General features: G+C 43.5%; 1 protein-coding gene across 2 annotated transcripts in view; it reads left to right on the top strand.

The window, feature by feature from the left end:
- LOC126473350 (macrophage colony-stimulating factor 1 receptor-like) overlaps nt 1–25,319 on the top strand; it is a 326,467-nt gene that overhangs the window by 143,186 nt on the left and 157,962 nt on the right. For both annotated transcript variants that reach the window (XM_050100347.1, XM_050100348.1), the window contains exon 7: nt 11,458–11,656. In XM_050100347.1, coding sequence (XP_049956304.1) covers nt 11,458–11,656 — 199 coding nt within the window. The remainder of the gene's footprint in view (nt 1–11,457; nt 11,657–25,319) is intronic.

The raw sequence follows: 25,319 nt of genomic DNA, 5'->3' as shown, positions 1-25,319 counted from the left end.
CCAAGACCACATCTGACCATCACGAGAGAGGATCGCCATATATGCACCAAGCACATCGTACCCTTCGCATCTGCCCCTGCCATCCGAGAACAAGTGATATACTCCCTGCAACATTCTTTCTAACCCTCCACCATTGGTCAGACACTAGCAGCAGGTGGACTAGGGATTACCGTCCCATACGTAGCCTGCCGTTAACACCAGAACGCAAGCGACTGCGTCTGAAGTGGTGAGTGGCCAGAAAGTAAGGATTGCTTATGAATGACGTCGTATTGTGTTCAGTGATGAATTGCGGTTCTGTATTGCTTCGGTCCACGAATGACCATCGTCAGCTAGTATGGCGGCGACCTAGGGCGATGTACTATTCTTCTAATTTTTTGGAGAGCGACAGTAATGTTACGCGTGGCACCATGGTTGGGAAAGCCACTGGGTATGACTTGAGGCCACGGCTGGTGGTGACTTAGGGAACTCTGACAGCATAACGGTGTGTCTCGGACAGCCTGCATCTTCACGTGTCAACAGTATCGTGGCCCCAGTTTTCAACAGGAGAGTGCTCGTCCACACATAGCATGTGTCCTTATGAATTGTTGTCGTGATGTTGAGGTAGTCACCTGGCCAGCAAAATCCCCAGAACTGTCTCGAATAGAATATGCATAGGACCAGCACAGATGCTCTGGTTTTCCGACAAAAGACAGTTCTCTGCTTGGAACACACATTTGTTACAGACGCCATTCTGAAGACTTCGTATACCGCCACCATGTATCAGAATATCAGAAAACTATAGGGGCCGAAGCGTGAATATTCCACGATGTACCACAACAAAATGTGCATTTTTCTAACCGAAAGTTGGCGAGAAGAAAATGTCTTGCATTACTTATCAACGCCTCTCCTCTATTTATGCACTAAGCACTCCCTCTTCAGGCCACGAGTGGCCTACCGGGACCACCCGACCGCCGTGTCATCCACAGAGGAGGATGCTGATAGGAGGGGCGTGGGGTCAGCACACCGCTCTCCCAGTCGTTATGATGGTATTTTTGACCGAAGCCGCTACTATTCGATCGAGTAGCTCCTCTTTTGGCATCACGAGGCTGAGTGCACCCAGAACAATGGCAACAGCGCAAGGCGGCTGGATGGTCACCCATCCAAGTGCCGACCACGCCCGACAGCACTTAACTTCGGTGATCTCACGGGAACCGGTGTATCCACTGCGGCAAAGCCGTTGCCTCCTCTGTTTAAGGAGTCGCAATAATTTTTCCTGCTGTTCTTTCTACGTTCTCTTGACTTTCATTGAACTCTCGCTGTTGTCTTCTTGTACGCAGTGACATTTTCTACATTTTGTTGTTTCAGAAAAAGTTTTTGTGCACTAGCTGTGCGATAGCTCTAGTGGACTCTGGTCACCACCAGGTTGGAGGCTGTTGCTTCAAAACGGTTGTGTGTATTGAACCTGGAACCTAGAAACGACGGAGAGGCTTCGTCTCGCGTAGTCCTCAGTTGTTCACAACCCCACAACAGGCCACAGCGGTCCACCCACCCCACCGCCTCCCCACACCCAACCCAGGGTAATTGTGCGGTTCGGCCCCCATGCAGTTATTTCTGCAAAGGTATCTTCTTTAGATAATGCTATACCAAGATGGCGCATTAACTCCTGGCCTCTGTGAGAAAACTATGAAAGTAAACCTCCACACTTTTTTGCCAGAAGTCATCAAAACTCTTAATCCGTTTGGTAACTACCTAGTTTTCGTTTCAATTTTATACCTGCTTCTACCACTAGTTGAAATATTAATAATTTCACGTCGTAAATTGTTACTTTCTTTAAATAGCATTATTCGTCGGGTCATTGGATGTAACTCTCCCACATTACCATTTTCTCCCTCTACAAAGTCAACATATGGGCATGATATGTGTTATCTTTGCTAGCATGTTTCCTGATGCTAGGAAACATTTTACTTCCTGCAGGAGTTACAGCCGTGACTCTTAGGGCAACCAAACTTTTGGGGAGCAGGTTGGCCATTGGAATTTATTTCTACTGAACTAATATACAAGTGCTAGGTATACAGCTTCTACAATGTGATCTGCATCTACCATATCTACGTCCACTACGACATTACTACTAAGCGTTTCACTATGTTTCGGCTTCTTTGGTACATTTGTGTCAGGAGTCGGTACATATTGTGATGGTGGTGAGGGTTACCTTGACTTTGGTCGCTGGACGTTGTTTATATAACACTGAGATGGGACTAACGTATATGACAACTGATGTTCCACCTTCGTCCGATAATTCCGAGGGCAGTGAAATGGCGGCATATTTCGGTGGTACCCAATTTATGCTGATCTGTAATTAGCACTCTTGGAGGAGATTGCATCATGAGTGGCGAGATGTTTTGGCACGTATGCAGTGCCATAAAAGAACGCTGGCCAGTATCGGCTGGCATCTCGTCATTAATTTCCATTCTAATTATAGCAGAGTAGGCTCCCAGCGACTTTGCTGTAACACAAGTTGCAAGTGATTTGTTTTCTACAAAGCAGAACTCGTGAAAAACTTATGAATCTACACCACACTACTGATATAGGAAAAGTATGTTGCTGCGCACTTCTCTTACTGCAGTGTTACATGTTGCTTTCGTATCCTGTACGATAAACATTATATGTAACGGTACTGGTAAACTTACAGGTGCGAATGATTATGTTTAATTTCCGTAAGGACGAACAAATATTGTACCAGAAAGTAGTAGTAATTAAAATAGTGAAGAATTAGGTCCCTAAAAATATTTCAGAGTGAGATAAGTAGGTAATTTATTGCATACTTGCTCAAAACTTTAAGTTTTTCGCGGCACTTTCACTTTGGTTTATTAGAAAGCCATTACACAATGTTACCGCAGCATCTATATTACTCGTACTATGTATGGAATAGCCCAGCTCATAGTTCACGGTTCACAATCTGAGTTGCAGGTTACCTGTCTAACGGCCACGAACGTGTCTTTTCAGGGCACCAAAAATACGGAAATCGCTTGGGATGTGATAGTGACTGTATGAAGGGTGTGTAAGAGCTTCAGAACTTCTGCAGTGTAGTCGAAACAAAGGACCCGTTACTCATTCACTTCCTGGAACACCGCACCACCATTAATGCATAGTGGTACGTGGACACTCCACAAAAATTAACGTGCACCTGCAGATCCAGACGCCCAGGAATCTTAAGAACGGCATCATTGTGTTGCAGGATAAAGCCCCCTCACACGTTCCTACGCTGGGAAGGCCTTACACATCGCCCGAACAATCCCGATATCCCCTCGTGCCATTTCCATATTTTTGGTGCCCTGGAGAAAGACGTCGTGGCCTTCGATTTTCTCCGAATGAATACGTGCACGGCTGAGTACAATCATGGTTCGTAGGCAACCGCGAACAGTTTTCCATGAAGACATTGACTGTCTGGTCTCGCAACAGACTGAATGTACACTCCTGGAAATTGAAATAAGAACACCGTGAATTCATTGTCCCAGGAAGGGGAAACTTTATTGACACATTCCTGGGGTCAGATACATCACATGATCACACTGACAGAACCACAGGCATATAGACACAGGCAACAGAGCATGCACAACGTCGGCACTAGTACAGTGTATATCCACCTTTCGCAGCAATGCAGGCTGCTATTCTCCCATGGAGACGATCGTAGAGATGCTGGATGTAGTCCTGTGGAACGGCTTGCCATGCCATTTCCACCTGGCGCCTCAGTTGGACCAGCGTTCGTGCTGGACGTGCAGACCGCGTGAGACGACGCTTCATCCAGTCCCAAACATGCTCAATGGGGGACAGATCCGGAGATCTTGCTGGCCAGGGCAGTTGACTTACACCTTCTAGAGCACGTTGGGTGGCACGGGATACATGCAGACGTGCATTGTCCTGTTGGAACAGCAAGTTCCCTTGCCGGTCTAGAAATGGTAGAACGATGGGTTCGATGACGGTTTGGATGTACCGTGCACTATTCAGCGTCCCTTCGACGATCACCAGTGGTGTACGGCCAGTGTAGGAGATCGCTCCCCACACCATGATGCCGGGTGTTGGCCCTGTGTGCCTCGGTCGTATGCAGTCCTGATTGTGGCGCTCACCTGCACGGCGCCAAACACGCATACGACCATCATTGGCACCAAGCCAGAAGCGACTCTCATCGCTGAAGACGACACGTCTCCATTCGTCCCTCCATTCACGCCTGTCGCGACACCACTGGAGGCGGGCTGCACGATGTTGGGGCGTGAGCGGAAGACGGCCTAACGGTGTGCGGGACTGTAGCCCAGCTTCATGGAGACGGTTGCGAATGGTCCTCGCCGATACCCCAGGAGCAACAGTGTCCCTAATTTGCTGGGAAGTGGCGGTGCGGTCCCCTACGGCACTGCGTAGGATCGTACGGTCTTGGCGTGCATCCGTGCGTCGCTGCGGTCCGGTCCCAGGTCGACGGGCACGTGCACCTTCCGCCGACCACTGGCGACAACATCGATGTACTGTGGAGACCTCACGCCCCACGTGTTGAGCAATTCGGCGGTACGTCCACCCGGCCTCCCGCATGCCCACTATACGCCCTCGCTCAAAGTCCGTCAACTGCACATACGGTTCACGTCCACGCTGTCGCGGCATGCTACCAGTGTTAAAGACTGGGATGGAGCTCCGTATGCCACGGCAAACTGGCTGACACTGACGGCGGCGGTGCACAAATGCTGCGCAGCTAGCGCCATTCGACGGCCAACACCGCGGTTCCTGGTGTGTCCGCTGTGCCGTGCGTGTGATCATTGCTTGTACAGCCCTCTCGTAGTGTCCGGAGCCAGTATGGTGGGTCTGACACACCGGTGTCAATGTGTTCTTTTTTCCATTTCCATGAGTGTATTAACAGTTACGTCGATTGCTTTTGAAGTAATAAACCGTTTACTTAATTCTTTCCCTTCGTGGAGACTGCCCCTTGTAGCTGTTTACTGCTAACTCTATTCGCAACACAATTTGCAGGCAGCATCCACATATATCACTGAACGCAAAATTATATCATTTTACAATAAACAGTTCAGGGGTACAACGTCGTAAACAATCAGATGCCTGAAAAACTAGCTTTTATTCCGTAATTAGAGCACTTAGTTACTTCCAACTTTTTCTTAACTGTTTGTCGCTTACATGATTAATGTCAAATACACTCTAAGAAAACAACGGACGCACCTCGAAGGAATTATCCGAATTGGACAGAAATCAGTAGATGTGATGTACGTGTGCAGACAACCCAAAGATTAAAATTTCTGAAAAATTGTGGGATTTATTCAAGAGAAAGAGCTTCACAAACTGAGCAATTCAATAACGCGTTGTTTCTCTTCTGGCCCTTATGCAAACAGTTATTGTTCTTGTTGTTGATTGATAGAGTTGTTGGATGTCGTCCTGAGCGACACAATGCCCAATTCTGTCCAATCTGCGTGTTAGAGCGTCAACATACTGAGCTGATTGGAACAAATGTTCTCAGTTGGGGAGGGATCTGGCGACCTTGCTGGTCATGGCAGGGTTTGGCAAGCTCGAAGAGAAGCAGTAGAAACTATCGCCATGTACATGTGGGCATCACTGAACCGTAATTGGCGGATGGCTTGCCATAAAAGGCAACAAGACTGAGCGCACAATATCGCCAACGTACCGCCGTGCTTTAAGGGTGCCGAGGATGACAGCCAAAGAGGTCCTGACCATCACTCCTGGCTGTCGGAGTGTATGGCGGGCGACAGTCAGGTTGGGATTTGGTATGCCACCGCTGTTCGGGGCGGCTCCAGACATGTCTTCGGCCTGGAATCTCACTGACTGGAGTAGACTTGTCTTCAGAGATGAGTCCCTCTTCGAACTGAGCCTCAGCAACCAGCCACAGAGACGCCCCAGGCGAGAGTGCTATACTAACCTGATGGATCTAAGCGCTGAGGTACTTAACATCTGAGGTCATCAGTCCCATAGACTTAGAACTACTTAAATCTAAGTAACCTAAGGACAGGATTCGAACCTGCGACAGTAGCAGCCGCGTGTTCCGGACTGAAGCGCCTAGAACCGCTCTACCACAGCGGCCGGGTATACCAACCTGACTGTTACCCGTTATACGGCCCGACAACCAGTAGTGATGGTCTGAGGTGCCATTTCTTTTCATAGCAGGACCCCTTTGGTTGTCATGCTCGGCACTTAAAACACAGCGATACGTCGACGATATTCTACGCTCCGTTTTGTTGCCCTTCCTTTCAAACCGTCTTGGGCTTACATTTCAACACATGGCGAGAGATTCTTCTGCTTGCCTTACAGGGGGAAGCCACGACGTTGGGATCACAGATTTACTTCGAACTTTGTACACGTTAAACAACATAATGTGCAAGTAGTGTGGTGCATTGCCCTGGCAATTCGTAGATTATCGCAAGAGAAGTTTTACGCATTTGTTATGTGGCTTATGCTTTGAAACGCCGCCTAAACCCGCTGGGCAGAACAGGTTATTAGGATTGTGGAAAGGGCCAAATAAGGTGTCGGTCAGCTTCACTTAAAATTGTAATTTATTGTAATTTAATAACACATTTACAACCAAAGCGGCACATAGCCGAACTTTTACAACTACGAGTTTCAAACTCCAATTATTTCACGGCTGAAGGCCTCCAAACAAGAAATCTTAAAAATCGACAAAGTAAATTTCAAGTGACTGAAGACACACAGTTAAAATTACAAATAAGATTATTAAAATATACAAGGTGGTCCATTGATAGTGACCGGTCCAAATATCTCATGAAATAAGAATCAGACGAAAAAACTACAAAGCACGAAACTCGTCTAGCTTGAAGGGGGAAAGCAAATGGTGCTATGGTTGGCCCGCTAGATGGCGCTGCCATAGGTCAAACGGATATCAACTGCGTTTTTCAAAATAGGAACCCCCCCATTTTTATTACATATTCGTGTAGTACGTAAAGAAACATGAATGTTTTACTTGGACCACTTTTTTCGCTTTGTGATAGATGGCGCTGTAATAGTCACAAACGTATAAGTACGTGGTATCACGTAACATTCCGCCAGTGCGGACGGTATTTGCTTCGTGATACATTACCCGTGTTAAAATGGACCATTTACCAATTAAGGAAAAGGTCGATATCGTGTTGATGTATGGCTATTGTGATCAAAATGCCCAACGGGCGTGTGCTATCTATGCTGGACGACATCATCCAAGTGTCCGGACCGTTCTCCAGATAATTACGTTATTTAAGGAAACAGAAAGTGTTCAGCCACATGTGAAACGTCAACCACGACCTACAACAAATGACGATGCCCAAGTAGGTGTTTCAGCTTCTGACGCGGCTAATCCGCACATCAGTAGCACACAAATTGCGCGAAAATCGGGAATCTCAAAAACCTCGGTGTTGAGAATGCTACATCAACATCGATTGCACCTGTACCATATTTCTATGCACCAGGAATTTCATGGTGAGGACTTTGAACATCGTGTACAGTTCTGCCACTGGGGACAAGAGAAATTATGGGACGATGACAGATTTTTTGCAATAACCTTTCAGCAAATATCCACTTGCCGGAATTCAAACTTACTTATACCTGGCTGAAGGCCTTAGATTTACATAAAACACAGTAAAACCAAAAATTTTTTAAATCATTGGCTATGATAACAGACAATTAAACACTGGTGAGAAAGATAGTAAAGACAACGGCACTCAGAAGCCTCCAGGGTGTCGGTCTGCCCTCGTTCACTTAGGTGAGACAGGTAGTTAGCCGTACTACACTTGATCCGTCGGTAACCCAACCAAAAGACAGTCACGGACCGACCGACCAAACGACTTGCTAGCCACCAATCGGTACATAAAAACTGAAAGACCAAACTGTTACGGACGTGATTATCCACAATGAAGTATGTATTAAGCTGTCAAAACTACACACCATGTTGGACAGCGACAACAGGTGAGGAAAAGACGCTGCCTGAAATTAAGTTAGTGGCCAGGGCAGGTAAGCGGAACACTAACGGCCACAAGGCAGAAAACTTCGCTGGTGCATTTGAATTGTAGTGAACCAGTATAGTTAATTCCACCGCACCGTGGCTCGATTTCACCACTACAAACACTCGGTGTTGCTCTCAGGAAAACGTCACCAAAAGCGAACCACCGAAACGAACGAGACAACATGAACGGACATGGCTTGGGTACTTAACACTCCACTCAACTTTGACGTCCTGGGTGAGCCTCGAAGCTCAAAGCGATCAGACAGCTTCACACACGCTCCGACACTGCGCAGGGTCCGCCAGCGGGCCCAGCCGACTGCACTGCACGGGATATCCTCCCTGCTCCGCACCAACCGACCGACTCCCTCAGAATGCCGACAACATCTAAAATAGTCGTAAGTGGAAAAAACGCCAACTGCATACACAACCTGACAAACACTTGCAGGAAGACCTGAACGATACCCAACAGTAACTAAGCACGCACGAAGACAAAGCGGAGTCAATGCACACACACACACACACACACACACACATACACACAGCCGACTCATGAACGATCACCGAGCCAAAACGCGTCGTCCGGTAGGACGACCTACCAACGATCCACCAAGACCGTGGCCCGGCTCAAGTGATGCGTGGCGGCAATGGTCGGGCAAGCCATGTCGACGCAGACCTCACTGCTCCAACCCGACTGCACTAGTGCCGCATTGCAACTCCCCGACTGGCAGGTCCGGACTGCGCTCCAGACGCATCTCAACTGACTGGCAGCCCGAACTCTCGACCCGACCTGGCTTACAACAGACAACGACCGGGAAGTAATAGCGGTGGAGCAAAGATACTACGAGAGGGGGTAGTTGATACGCGCTGCTAGCGCCGCTCACGGTCATGCAAGGCAGCAACTCAGTGACACCAGTAATTGAAATTAACGTAGTGAGGTGGAAATACTTTAAAAACAGGGTGTAAAATACAAGAAGGCTGGAACATGAGCCACGCACGGCTCATGTATCTGTGTGTAGGCGTCGGCCGTTAGAGTTTATGGTGGTCAAGTGATTTGCGTTCGAGCTTCGTAAGACGAACGTGTATGAGGCGACGGTTCGACTCCCGCTCAAACGAATTATTAATCTGTCTTTTTCATCACTAGTTATATTACGTAATTTATGACATTTGAGAGGTAATATAATGAAAAAATCACGTGTATTTGCGTGAAGTGTCTGTCTGTTTTCCATGTCTGTATGACAACTTCCTGCAGCGTGTGATGTCGAGAGCACATCTGAGTAATTGTACGTTACTCTTGTGACATGATGTATAACTGATTGTGAATAACGTCATTCGCATGATTATTTATCGAAGTTTGACTTTCGCTTCCCAAGCCTGTCCCTCGTCCTTGGAAATTTAATTACAAATATTAAATAATCCAATAACATATGAAATTCACTAAGTCTTCATAAAAATGCGCATGGTTTTTTTTCATTACATTGCCTCTCACTTGTCATATAAATTGAGTAATGTGACCAGCGATGAAAAAATATGGATTATAAAATACTTTTCGGCGGGATTCGAACCGTCGCCTCATCCAGGACCCTCTCGCACAGCGCGAAGGTTCACTTCTTTTTTTTTTTGCCTTTTGTTCCTTAATGTTCGTTGTATTTAGTTGTGGCGGCCGTCAGATGACATCCGGTGAAGTTCGTTGTTGATGCTGTCACTCAGTTTTTGTGTTACAGAGAGCAGCCAGCTCTCTGACCGACCACGCTGAGCTATCGTGCCGGCTCCACTTGACCACAACGACTCCTTACGGCCGGCACCTTCGCACAGATACATCAGTTACATAGCAGACGCTTAAAACTTCTCTTGCGATTTTCTCGGAATTGCGATAGCAGTGCACCTTACTACTTGTACATTGTGTTGTTTTAATGGCCCTGCAAAGGTGTACAAAGTCTGAAGTAAATCTGTGATGCGAACGTCGTGGCCTCCCCCTGTTAGTGCTAGCCAAACCTTACCTTAGTCAGCAAGGTCTCCGGATCTCTCTCCAGTTGAGAACGTTTGGAGCATTATGGGCATGGCCCTCCAACCATCTCGGGATTTTGAAGATCGAACGCATCATTGGGACAGAATTTGGCATGATATCCCTCAGAAGGACAGCCAACAACTCTTCCAATCAACACCAAGCCTAATAACTGCTTGCATGAGAGCCAGAGGTGGACCATCGCGATAATGACTTACTCAATTTGTGAAACTCTTTATCTTGAATAAATCATCCAGTTTTTTCTGAAATTTTAATCATTTGTCTGTCTTTATATGTACATGACATCTAACGTTTTCCGTCCCATTCGGATCATTCCTTCGTGGTGTGTCGTTCTTTTGTATTAGATTGTATTTAACACATTAACTCATTTGTAAAGTAATCTGGCATTTGAAGCTGTTTTATAGATGGGAGTTCTATTCTTTAAAAAGTCTGGAGATTACTGTTAATTTATTAACACAGAGGCTCAGCAATTCTAACTTTTAGTACTTGAGAATGCGATATTTTAGTCGTGAAACATATTGTGGTCAATATATCGCTCATTCTCGACAGCTGGAGCGAACCATTCTCTGTACTGATGTATTCATGTGCTTCTTACCGCTGTGGTTTTGACTTGTTCGGTAAGGGGCAGTGTTGTGTACATAGTTCCGCGTAGTCAGCATGTACACAACTTTCCCACTAGAGCGCACAACAGTGCAGGCGCAGCGCTCGTCTGTCTCCGCACTATGAGATGGCGCTGCCTTAGAGACGGACCAAATTCTGCTTCCGCCGATCCACGTATTAATATGTAATGCAGCCAATGAGATTGCTGCTAACGTAGAACCTTTTCTCCTCGCGGATCACACTCGCGCAGTGATACTCGAATGTGCGAGGTATTAAACGAGTGTACAGACCTCCGATTAGTCAGTCTTCATTTGTCGGCACCAGTCTGTACCAGTCTGCATTTGTCGGCACCAGTCTGTACCGGTCTGCATTAGTCTGTAGCAGTCTATAGTCGAGTTTCAGTCTGCACCTAATAAGATTACCATATTCCTGTACATAGCCATGAAGATAAATGTATAGACACTTTTGTCAAGTATCAGAGATATGTTAGAATAAGATTAACGTACCAAGACCACAGGAGCTTCAGATTGTCAATTGTAAACAGCATACAGAATCAAGTTATGTAATGTCTATGCTTTTTGTTATTTTAATAAATGTGTGTGAAAATTAAACAAGTTCTGTTTAAAGTTGGTCACCGTCAATCTGCTACTCTAAGCGTGCAAGTGGCATTTCTATCGTCTGACCTAACGGCAGAAGATAAACATGCCACGATAAGACCACGAGACATATTGCTGACACTCGCCTACTTCGTTAGAGCGACAAGTCAAATAATCTGATGGTGTGTGTACCGAAGGTCTTACAGTACCCACACCACAGGCAGCAAGGTAGCTGTGATACGGGAAACGTGGCTTGTCCACAGCCGCTGTACCTGCCAGAGGATCAGAGAGGAGGCGGCGCCTGGCTGTCGTACAGGCTGGACGGCCTGTCCTTCGACACTAGGTACGAGCTGCGGGTGATTCCTCGCGACCGCAACGAGACACGTGAAGGACCCGACCGCCTTGTGGAACTTGTCGTCCCTCCCTGTGTGGACATCTTCCCAGGCAACACACAAGTTTGTGGTAAGTACTGCGGCCTCGCCAGCCCTAAGCTTTTAAGTTGGCATGACTGATATATCTGACCACGGCCTACTCGTTCTCACTGTGTCCAACGGACATAGGTATCCGCAGTATTCTTGGCTTGTAGCAGATGGGAATGACGAGTTGCAGGCCGGCAGGAGCTGAAATGCTACTAGTTAATGCTTTCTCTAGTAGGTGGTGCGTCTCGTCAGTGAAGATAATGTGTCCTCGGCCATTTATATCGTTTTTCTTTGTTCTGTTGGTGAGGACACAAATTATGGCAATCATTACTCTGAAGAGAAAACAATTTCTAGAATAAACATGGAGGTTTTCCGGATTTGCTTAGAAATTGTTACTGTATTTACTTGTACAACCCATAGATTAATCCAAATTTGGTTGAAAAACTAATTAATAGGAAAATCGACTATATCGACACTCCGCCCACCCAAGTTCTGTAAGTCCCTCCAGATCCCAGAACGCCGAACAGTCCACCTCGCTTACAGCATCCACTTACCTTCCCCCAAATGGATCCTTTACCAACTCGCCAGATTCCCGCTTCTCCTCGCACACTGAACACCTCCGAACAAACTACACCATCCGAAACTCGACTCCAATAATCCTGTAGTTTCCCCTCAACGTTCCAATCCTCGTACGCTGTTGCTCCTTCACCAATACATCTCACCAACCCTACACTTATACACCCATCACATACTCTCCTAAAGAAACTTCAACCATCCCCCTCCCAGATTATGTTCTGCGCCCTGACATTTATGCTCCTAGTAGCTATAAGTGCACCTTGCCAATTTCACCTCATGAGGGCTACATTTCCGTCCCCTCCCCACGTTTACTTACCCCCCATTGCCTCCCCATCTCTCTCTATATACCCCCTCCCTCTAATCCATCCCTCATCTGTCACAATAGCCACTCCCACCCCATCGATACTGTGCACCAGTCCTTCATCCTTATACCACCACTTCTCAATTCAATAAACTTTACCAACAGCCATAAACAGCAGGTTCGAATCCTGCCTCGGGCATGGATGTGTGTGTTGTCCTTAGGTTAGTTAGGTTTAAGTGGTTCTAAGTTCTAGGGGACTTATGACCTCAGCAGTTGAGTCCCATAGTGCTCAGAGCCATTTGAACCATTTTTGAACAAAGAAAGAAAATGTGTAATGTGGACATGTGTCCGGAAACGCTTACTTTCCATGTTAGAGCTCATTTTATTACTTCTCTTCAAATCACATTAATCATGGAATGGAAACACACAGCAACAGAACGTACCAGCGTGACTTCAAACACTTTGCTACAGGAAATGTTCAAAATGTCCTCCGTTAGCGAGGATACATGCATCCACCCTCCGTCGCATGGAATCCCTGATGCGCTGATGCAGCCCTGGAGAATGGCGTATTGTATCACAGCCGTCCACAATACGAGCACGAAGATTCTCTACATTTGGTACCGGGGTTGCGTAGACAAGAGCTTTCAAATGCCCCCATAAATGAAATTCAAGAGGGTTGAGGTCAGAAGAGCGTGGAGGCCATGGAATTGGCCCGCCTCTACCAATCCATCAGTCACCGAATCTGTTGTTGAGAAGCATAAGAACACTTCGACTGAAATGTGCAGGAGCTCCATCGTGCATGTGAACCACATGTTGTGTCGTACTTGTAAAGGCACATGTTCTAGCAGCACAGGTAGAGTATCCCGTATGAAATCATGATAACGTGCTCCATTGAGCGTAGGTGGAAGAAAATGGGGTCCAATCAAGACATCACCAACAATGCCGGCCCAAACGTTCACAGAAAATCCGTGTTGATGACGTGATTGCACAATTGGGTGCGGATTCTCGTCAGCCCACACATGTTGATTGTAAAAATTTACAATTTGATCACGTTTGAATGAAACCTCATCCGTAAAGAGGACATTTGCACTGAAATGAGGATTGACACATTGTTGGATGAACCATTCGCGGAAGTGTACCCGTGGAGGCCAATCAGCTGCTGATAGTGCCTGCACACGCTGTACATGGTACGGAAACAACTGGTTCTCCCGTAGCACTCTCCATACAGTGACGTGGTCAACGTTACCTCGTACAGCAGCAACTTCTCTGACGCTGACATTAGGGTTATCGTCAACTGCACGAAGAATTACCTCGTCCATTGCAGGTGTCCTCGTCGTTCTAGGTCTTCCCCAGTCGCGAGTCATAGGCTGGAATGTTCCATGCTCCCTAAGAAGCCGATCAATTGCTTCGAACATCTTCCTGTCGGGACACCTTCGTTCTGGAAATCTGTCTCGATACAAACGTACCGCGCCACCGCTATTGCCCCGTGCTAATTCATACATCAAATGGGCATCTGCCAACTCCGCATTTGTAAACATTACACTGACTGCAAAACCACGTTCGTGATGAACACTAACCTGTTGATGCTACGTACTGATGTGCTTGATGCTAGTACTGTAGAGCAATGAGTCGCATGTCAACACAAGCACCGAAGTCAACATTACCTTCCTTCAACTGGGCCGACTGGCGGTGAATCGAGGAAGTACAGTACATACTGACGAAACTAAAATGAGCTATAACATGGAAATTGTTTCCGGACACATGTCCACATAACATCTTTCCTTTATTTGTGTGTGAGGAATGTTTCCTGAAAGTTTGGCCGTACCTTTTTGTAGCACCCTGTATGGGTTATGTTATTTTATTTCGAACGTAACGAGTTTCGGCAATTCATTTTGCCATGTTGAGGCCCCATACGCTTTTGTCGAATCAACGAAGTTATTGAATAGCGCCATAAAACTGGATACAGTGAATCCCAATCTTTGTGCATCTGATTCACACGAAAGGGTGAGTTGGTGTCACCCTTCCGTATGAATCAGTTGCACAACGATGTGACCTGATGACGGCAAAATGAATTGCCGAAACTGGTTGCGTTCTAAATAAAATAAAATAACCTAAAGTATACCGCTGTTGGTAAATTTTATTGAATTGAGAAGTACGTCATAGCCAATGTCCCCTGGCCATAATGGACCGACAGAGACTTACACCACCACATTCGCACCCTGCTCACTGGCCAATCTCTTTCTCTTCAACAACTGACTCCCTATTTCAAGGTAAGTATTTGAGTATTTCCATTTTTTGGTGTCATATCGGTGTTTTGGTATCATGTTTGAAATGTTTTTAATGTGCTCTTATTATGTTTTCATTTTATTTTTACTGTTTTTAGCTACAAGTGCAAAAAGCCTTATCTCGTATATACAAAATGTTTTGTTTTTCAACCTTTAAAAAGTTTTAAATTAATTGTTATTTCTCATCTTTTTGTTTCTTGTTTTTTCGTCTGAGTAACTTGAAACGTCCCCTTAGAAAAATTACAAATGACTGTGCTTAACCTGACACACAATATTTTTAGCGCAACGCAATCTGACTTTCAAAAATCCCTACAAAAAAATGGCCCTGACTAACATTAACCTATGCGTTTCACAAATCACTTACCTCACAAAAATCTTGGTTACTCGAACTACTGCAATACAGCGAGCGCCACTACTGCCAGCTAAATAAAAGATTCAAACTACGGGAGGCACTAACTACTGATAGGGATAGTTAGCAAATGAAAGATATTAATAGAGAACAAACAATGTATTTACCTTAATAGTCATAATATATATAGCAGTTCATGACAAATTACAAAACTCCGCCATCTCTCCCCCCACATCCACCACTGCTGGCGGCTCACCTCCAACTGCGCAACGCTACGCGCTGTTCACATCCAGCTGCCGCTGCCCAACACTACAATGGCAGACAACAATGCAAACTAGCCACAGACTGCACACAGCACAGCCAGTGATTTTTATACAAAGGTGGCGTTACCAATAAAAAAACCTAAACAGCCTACTTACATAGCACTCATGCTCCCCACAAAAAATTTTACAAATTGTTTTGGGCAGTGGCCAATAATGATTTGATAAAATTTTTCATAATTACAATAACAAAGATATCAAATGCACACACTTATTGATACAATATTGGTCAAAAGCTAAACTTTCTCACAGTCCATAAAGACAGTCCTGATCATTCATCACATTAAAATTGCAGTGTTTTTCTCAAAGTCTGAGCAGTAAAAGAAAATGCACACGGAAGTAGTGGATTTCCATACAGTCTTGAAGAAGTAGTGTTGTCCTTCCAACAGAAAGACAGTGCTGACTCTTGACATGCAGACAGGTAATGGGCCACAACAGAGCAAACCCACAGCAGAGTCAGTCGAAGTTTTGAAGAATATTAGTAGGTAGGTCATCACAGAGTAGACCCACTGTAGTCCTGGTAGAGAGTATGGTATTGGTGGGCCACCAGAGGTGCAGACCCACTGTAGTCCTTGTAGAAATAATGGTAACGATGGGCCATCAAAGATACAGACCCACTGCAGTCCTTGTAGAGACGGCCAGCAGTCATCTGTTGCAACTGTGCAGGTACACAATCACCATTGAAGAGTCTTGCGGATAATGTAGCAAGTCCATAACCACCACTTGTGCACTCACAAAGATTTTGGAATTGTCCTCAGAACCAGCAATGCTGTTATCCAGTCCCTTGCTGAATTATTAACACACGTGCAAACACTATCAGACCCTACTTCTCACATATTGTCCATATACTATGACCAACAGAAACGTGTGCAGTGAAATGTAACTTACAAGTTACTTAATTTGATGAACTGATGTCAATTACAATTTTATAACATAAGAATACAATAACAAAGGTACAAAATACATCATTAAAAAACATAACAATACAGATAACATTTGTAGTACAGGCTTTACAAAAAAATCGAAGTAACATATACATCAGTGTTACAGGAATTATGACATGAGTACATACAGAAAAGATCAGAATAACTTTTGAAACACCAACTTCACACATGAGCATGAAAACAAAACAGAATCAATAATGTCTAACATCTTTACAAAGTAAATAAGATATTATTAATGCCAGTTATATTTGAGGATAACAGTATTCCTCATCATAGTGAATGTAGCTTAGTATTAGAAGAGAAAAAAAATTCTATGAAACAGTACACAGAGACAGGAAGAAAACAAATACACAAGGGTACACAAACACATAGCATAATAATACAAAAGCAAAGGACAGGGTTTGTTTTACTGCAGTATTTTGCAAACAAAACTTTCTTTACTTCTTGGAGATCTCCCTTTGTTCTTCATTATTTCAAAAAGTGCTATCTATATCTGCTTTCTGTATTCTATTCATATTTCTTTCAAAATAATGATTTCTCAGTGTACAATACTCATTTTGGCCCAAATCTTTTTCATATAACTTCTCAATGCATTTTTTTCCTATTGTCCATAGTCAGTTTCTTATGTAGTCTACCCCCACTTAAGCTAACTTAAATCTACTGAGCTCAGATGCTAAATTAAGGGACGAGGCAATGCAGCAGCACAAAACAATTAACACAAACATCAATGACAAAAAATTCAAACTGGCAAAGCAATTGCAATATTACCACTAATATAAGGCACCGTGCAGCAAACAAGAAAAATAAATGCGTAGTAAACTGGCTTAACAGCGTAATACAAAGTCAAATTCAGTAACATTATGCCTGGCAAACAGCAACAGCAAATAAAAAAAACATATATCTAAACATGACATAGCTCAAGCAGAAAAAAATAGTACACTAAAAATGGCCATGTCTAATACCTATGTCACATCTTAACACTAGAGTGATACATCACAATTTATTCTACAAAAGAAATTACCAAGTACTTGAAAAGAAAATTATGAATGCAGTTCCTGTGACGGTAAATGTCTTTTTGTGCTCCCTCATTTTTTTGAAAAAAAATTATTATTTACTCGATCTGTAGGCAGAAAATATTTATATTAGTACATCTATAAAATTTTATTTTAACCAATGCTGCAGTGCCGCTACAAACTAGATATTAAACAAAATGAGCAATCTCTCAACTAGAAAGACAATGGATGTAAAATGTTTCTCATCATTTCATTAGGCATTTTAGTAAATATCATAAATTAAGAGCTCCACAGTGTAATCATATGTTTTCAATTTCGAGCGTGTCGTATTTGCGATGCTTTCTACAAATGAATGTCAATAGCGAGGATAATGGCCTTCTTTTTTTTTTTTTTTTGCACCTAATTGCTTTCTTTTGTCAGACGTCTACCTCTCAGCTGGGCGCCCAAAACGCATTACGTGCAGGTGGTCACTTAACGTTCTTATGGAAATATTTACGACAGCAGTTTCCGCTACAGTGGCAGTCTCATACAAAAAATTTCAGAGGTCGAGAATTTTCATTGCAAATGTGTAGATACAAAATCTTATGAATATAACAGTGTCCCAAAAATTTTCGCCGGCATTGTGATACATTCACGCATTTACACACATTTCATAACTCTTAAAGTACGATTCTTGGTTTCCAACAACCTTTTTCACAAACCAGAGTCTCTAACCACTACTCATTATTCCTTACCTTATTCGTCAACACTTCTTCAATATTTCATCATAACAGATATGTAGCATAATCAAATAACTCATATAGCATCAGCTTACTGATCATAAACATACCGCAACAGCATAATACACATAGTCATCGTAATAATATCATAACACCTCAGTCAACTCTCAAAATCGTCGTAGCTTCCTCCAATAATTTCAAAACCTAAAAAAATTCTCTGCTCATGTCAAAAGTGTCATCTGCCTCAAACGTACTTTAAAAATCATGATCCCATACCAAATACATCATTCAAAGCTCTCGTAGTATCACAATGGTTCCGAAAAAATATGAGCATTTCACAAAGTACAGACAAAATACAATTTCATAAGTGTGAAGTTATCCAACTGTGTAATTACGTAAACATCTGTCACTGATGTAGTAAAAAAAAAGTTTCTTTCTCTGTTAAATGATGAGATAGGTGTGTAATTTGTGTGTTAGAGAAATATGGTACCGGTGTGTAGAGTTGTATAAGCAAATACCATATTAGCTAGGGCTCCTTATGCTTGCCAAACATATGATACACAAAGTAAGCGTGTACCCCCCTGAGGATTAATGTAATTATACCCTCAGGTGTTACAGATTACAGCAATGGAATAAAATGTATCATGGAAAAACTTCGTATCATTGTACTTCAAATATCTTTAAAAATAAATGTTTTAAGTACAAAATTAATCACTCAAATGCGTGTCCTGTAGCGCTAAATGTGCATCTTGCTGTAAGATAATTTTGTGGAAGTGTCGTAATTATCGTCCTCCGAAAGCTAAGTTCTGCAGAAGTCAATGTACTTACCCCATCATAAACGAAAGTGAAATGCTTTGTGTATAGATATCGTAGTTATTACGTACATTACTGTGATCAAGAAAGTACTATACTGTAAAGTATTGTTGTGCTACGAAAAAGGCCCTCACATTGTAGCTTACTACTAAAACATGTTTTGCTTTCCAGAAGAATTCAGAAAAACTGTGCGGATATAAAACAGATACACCGCAAAAACAACATTGTAAATTGTCACTCATTAGTAGCGTCGTGATATAATCGTGTATCTGTCAAAGAAACCAAATGCTAAGTCATCATTAATTTCACAGAAAGTACTTTAAATCCAGAATGTATTTTCAAGTAAACCAAAATGTTGCATTATCATCTCATTAGCAGTACTGGTAAATGTTCTAAGTATGTGAGCCTTATAGTCGTTACGTAATCATGCAACTAACAAGCAAGAATGTACACACACAATAACACTGTGTCGTCTGTTCACAATAACAATGCATTCGTAATTTCTGTTTAAATAAGTTCTCTTGGTTCTTGACTGGATATTTAACTTCAAACATCGTTGCATGTTAACAGTTTCTTAAGTCTGACAAAGCATACTAGAAATGTGAAGTGAAAAGTTTTATAGCAAAGACTAAGTTAAAAAGCAGATTATCTCTCAATAAACGGTTTTACATGTGAAATGTGGTGTAAACCTTTACTCTTCCTAGTATGCAGAGTTTCAACTTGAATGCAATTATCATGCGGTATTCGTCCGTAAAGAATACTGGAATTTTGCTCAACGTTAGCGTCAATGTTATTTTTCCCTGAGCCAGCGGGCGCAGGTGGCTGCCTGCGGTGCGAGTCATTGTCTGTTTCTTTGTTAGCGCGCATCGTTACTGGAATATGGAGACCTAACTTCTACAAATTCACCGTGACGAGAGGGCCCTGCCCTGTTTAAATCCCGCCAGTTCTGATGCAATTCAGGTCTGTCTTTATGATCATATCGTCTGTCATCATGTCGGTAGATGCCATAGTTTCTTTCTTGTCGGTCACGTGGTGGAGAATTTCTCCCTGAATCGTAACTGCGCGCTGGACCGTTGCGTCTAAAGTTATTCTGTCTCCCTTGATAATAATTATTTTGGTTCCCATATTGTCTGTTTCTCTGATTGTCTCTGTGATAGTCATTACCGCGGAGAGGTGATCTTTCCCTGTAATTGTTACTACTCTGCCAATGGTTGTCATACGGGTGGTGTCTGTTTCGGTCACGATTTACGTTGAAAGAATAGCCTTGTCGTATATTACTTCTGTCATCGCGGAATTGTGACAGATGTGATCTGTAATTGTTGTGCTCCTGTTTCCGCATTCCCCGATTGTCAGTGTCAATTTCCAGTTCTTGTAACAGTCCCTGAAAAGCCTCAATGTCTTCTTTGCAACGTCCTGCTAAAATAATATGTCGTAAATGTTCAGGTAATTTGATTAAGCATATGCGGATGAGTTCTGAGGGGCTGTATGGGTTTGTCAGGTACTGATTCTTGTGCAACATGTCTTCAAAATATTTCACAAGACTGGAAAATTCAGATTGTTCGAAATGTTTCATCATTATGATGCTATGTTTTACTCGGTCTTGTGTAGCTTGAGACCAATATGCTGAGAGGAAGGCATGATAAAAATCTCCTTCATTGTGGCAATCGTGAATCACCGATCGCATTCTTACAGCTGGTTCATTCTCCAAGTAGCCACACATAAATTCTAACCTGTGCTCCAATGACCAGTTGGGAGGAAAACAATGAGAGAATTGAGGGAGCCACGCTTGTGGATGAATGTCGTTGCCAGAATTCTTAAATGTTTTGAATTTACGTGTAGTAATGAACAGCTTATAGTCAAAGTCATCATGTCGGCGAGTCGCATATCGGTCATTGTTACGTCGTGTCGGCGGTTCCATCTCAAAATTCGGTGCACCTTGCCAATTTCTTTCATAATTTCCGAAATGCCCTGTGTTATTATTTTGTGGATTTTCCGTATTTCTAAGTTCCTCTTCCCATGTTGGAGCGCGAGTGTCCTCTGAAATATGAAATTTTTGTATTACTTGTGCAAATTTGATTCTGATTTTGTTTGAATTTCTTAATTTGTTCATACTCTTCTGTGTCAGTGATGGCTACAGGTCTTGTGTCATTCAGGTCATCATCTACCTTTGCAGATAAGTTAGTGAACTGATCTGAAAGTTCGGCTACTTTCTCCGATAGTGTACTTATTTCCTCAGTGTGTTTTTCTGAACCAAGTTTCAGAGTGTCCATTTGTGTTGAAATCGTATCTACTGTGTCCTTCAAGTTTTCTTGAGTTTTTGCAAGTTGCGTAACCGAATCGGTAGATGCAACTGAGTCAATTTTAGCTTGCAAGGTGTTGTGATTTTCATGAACAATAGTTTGCAGTTCTTTTATGGCTACTTCATGATTCCGTAATGCATTTTCATGACGCGAAAAAATAGGTTGGAAATGCTCACAAATTTGTGTTTTTACGTCATTACAGACTTTTTGACATTTCGATTCGATGTTATGTAACTCAGTAGTTAAATCTTCACGTGTTTGTTCAAGCGTGGTGTGAAGATTTTGTTCCATTGCGTCTAACTGTTGCTGTGTTTGTCTCTGGTGTTGTTCCATTGTGTCTAACTTTTGAAGCTTTTGCTGTGTTTGTCTCTGATTTTGTTCCATTGTGCCTAACTTTTGAAGCTTTTGCAATGTTTGTCCCATTTGTTGTATTAATTGTAATAACAATGCATTGGTGTCTGAAACATGTTCCTCAGTGCTTTTCGGCAGTGAATTTGCACCGGCAACATTCACATTTTGACAAGCGGAAAATGTGTCTTGACTCATTTGAGAAATCGGTGAGAACCCAAAACCTGAGTCTACAGTATTTGCAATATTGTGTTCTGTCATTCCCGATTCCTGAGACGAGCTGTTGCCGACCGATCGATCGATAATGCTTCCCTGTTCGCTACCTGTTTCACTGTCTACACCATTATTTGACGCCCGCTCCATTTCCCTATACACAGTTACCAAATTACTACTTTGAACACTAGTAAATTCATTACTCGGCGGCGCTGATAAGCTACGCTCGTCGTCACTATTATTTCTCAGTTTACTTTGGAGCCGAGTGTTACGTTTTTCACACGCCATTATTGCCACAATATTTCACACGATAACACAGAAAAGCACAATTTGAAGAGCAAAAATAAGAGAACACATTAACATACACTGAAAAAATATCTAGTTAATTGCACGCGCTGCTGAGAAATACTTGGTGTAAAACTGCATGCATGCTACAACTGTTTTACTGTACCACAATGAAAGACTGCAACTACAAAGGAGATTCTCTCTGCAATTACGCGCTAGCAATAAACAAAAGCTACACTAATTACACAAACTACAAGAAAAAATCAGAAGATTCCAGTGAGGTATCCTCGGCTAAGGGTCGACATATGAAACGTCCCCTTAGAAAAATTACAAATGACTGTGCTTAACCTGACACACAATATTTTTAGCGCAACGCAATCTGACTTTCAAAAATCCCTACAAAAAAATGGCCCTGACTAACATTAACCTATGCGTTTCACAAATCACTTACCTCACAAAAATCTTGGTTACTCGAACTACTGCAATACAGCGAGCGCCACTACTGCCAGCTAAATAAAAGATTCAAACTACGGAAGGCACTAACTACTGATAGGGATAGTTAGCAAATGAAAGATATTAATAGAGAACAAACAATGTATTTACCTTAATAGTCATAATATATATAGCAGTTCATGACAAATTACAAAACTCCGCCATCTCTCCCCCCACATCCACCACTGCTGGCGGCTCACCTGCAACTGCGCAACGCTACGCGCTGTTCACATCCAGCTGCCGCTGCCCAACACTACAATGGCAGACAACGATGCAAACTAGCCACAGACTGCACACAGCACAGCCAGTGATTTTTATACAAAGGTGGCGTTACCAATAAAAAAACCTAAACAGCCTACTTACAAACTTTATCGTCAATTGGCGACAGAGTGGGTTGACTGTGCCGTTGGTGGCTTCCCCCCCCCCCCCCCCCCCCCCCTCCCTGCCGACCATATGCGGCGCAGGGGGATAAAATAAAAATAAAGAAAAAAGTTATCGGCACAATGTGACAATACAGAAGGTAGTTCCTTGACTTCATGAAAACGTGAAACTGAAGAAGGGCGAGTATGTAACTGTTCAGAAATTAACAGGGCAACAGACAGTCGTGATCGTCAACACGTTCATTGACGATTCACTTTAAGAAGTGAATACCAAGAATGGTATCGTGCAAAAGCCAAGTGTTGTCATGGACTACAAGAAGAATATGGGAGACGTGGGCTGGAGCGGTTCCCCATTGGAAAGCTGTTAGAGGGCTAGGAGCAAACTGAAAAACGAAATGCTATCAGACGGTTTCTCTCCATGTATGGAATGCTGCATGCTTCACTGCATTCAAGGCATGGCGGCGAAAACAGCAGATTGGAAATGGTGCTGAGTTCCGGTATATACTGGCCGTATCCTATCCACAACCAGGCCCATCAAGTGGACGTCCACATCGAACATCAAAAGCGACACGTCTTATGGCCACACATTTTCCAGAATTTTTGCCATGCACGACAAAGAAAAGACCAACAAGATCGTGCAGAGTAAACGCCAGAAGAGGCCTTTGAAATGAATCACCTAGATTACGTTCGTGGAGGTGTATTGTCTGCTCCGTTCTCAGCCACCACCTACATCGTGTGCGTCTGAAGATGGTCTAAAACAGACCGAAATCGGTAACCTTATGTTAAAAAAAAGTTTATTGCGGTTATGAATGTTTATATTCAATTTCAAATCGTAAAAAAATAAGAGAAATCAGAGTTCATACGGGAAGTTTTAAGTGTTCATTTTTCCTACTCGCTTTTAGAGTGTGGAATGGTAGAGAAACAGTCTGAAGGTGGTTCGAAGAATCATCTGCCGGACACTTAAGTGTGAAGTGCAGAGTACTCATGTAGACGTAGATGTAGATGTCTCAAGAACGAATTTTCACTCCTCAGTGGAGTGTGCGCTGATACGAAACTTTTCGGCAGGTTAGGCCCTTAAGACATGCAGAACAACTTCTGTACAGTTTGGGAGATAGGAGAGAGGAGCTGGGGCAAGTGAAGCTATGATATGAGAGGGGGCAGGGGAATCGTAGGTCTTGCCTGGATAGGTCAGTGCGTAGTGCAATTGTCCGCGAAAGGCAAAGGCTCCGGATTCGAGTCTAGGTGGGGCACGCAGTTTCAGAGTGCCGGAAAGTTTCAAAATTTTGGTTGAAAAAGTGCGCCCCCCCCCCTCCTTCGCAGCCAGCCGGTGTGGCCGAGCGGTTCTAGGCGCTTCAGTCCGTAACCGCGCTGCTGCTACGGTCGCAGGTTCGAATCCTGCCTCAGGCATGGATGTGTGTGATGTCCTTAGGTCAGTTAGATTTAAGTAGATCTTAGTTCTGGAGGATGGATGACCTCAGATGTTAAGTCCCATAGTGCTTAGAGCCATTTGAACCATTTGAACCCCCTTCGCCCCCTTGGGTCAGCGACTACTGCCATCCATTGAAAAAAAAAAAAAAAAAAACTCTGAACCGAGCCAGAAACGGAAATGTTGCACCTGTGTCAGGACTTCTCAAGCCACCTAATCGCTATGGACGAATGTAGGGCGGATAATTTTGAGCCTGAAATAAAGGAGAAAATCGGGCAGTATAAACGTGGGTACGCCACTGCCGAGAAGGGCAAAGGTCCAACCATCATTAGGGGAAGGTGAACTTTTTGATTTTGTGCTGACGGATTATGCTCGTAAGGGGCAAATCGTCGTCTTGTAGCAGGGTCTCTATTGTTGTCGCCGCATCCGACATTTATGTCAACAAACGCTTCGATCTCACCATTCTGCCTAGTCATTTTCTATTCCCCTTGTCTCCATCGCTTCTCGAATATCACTTAGCAACATTTCGCGTGGTGTTCCTCACCTTCTCTTTCCCCTCAGGTTGTCGTGGAAGTACTTTTTAGTCGTCCGTCTTCATCCATTCTTTTGACATGTCCAAAGTATCATATCTGTCTTCCTTCTATTTTGTCCGTAATACTATAATGTGTCTGTGTGTTTCCTCTTAGTTCCTCATTTCTTACCTGATTAAGTCGAGAAATTATACTTGCTCCATTCAAATGGGCATTTCTAAAGCTCTAATTACCTTTTTTTCCGTTTCTTTGAGTTCCCAGCACTCACTCCCATAGTTTGTTATTGGTTGCACGACGGATTTGTGTATATATATTTGCAAATCGTCATAACTAAAATCTCCTGAAGAGGTCATAGGGTTATGGCGGTCTCCTGCCATCCGTTTGTCCTAGGTTATTATTACCATTGTAAGAC

The sequence above is a fragment of the Schistocerca serialis genome, chromosome 4 (assembly GCF_023864345.2).
Source record: "Schistocerca serialis cubense isolate TAMUIC-IGC-003099 chromosome 4, iqSchSeri2.2, whole genome shotgun sequence".
Lineage (NCBI taxonomy): Eukaryota > Metazoa > Arthropoda > Insecta > Orthoptera > Acrididae > Schistocerca > Schistocerca serialis.
This window is presented reverse-complemented; position numbering and strand designations above follow the sequence as displayed.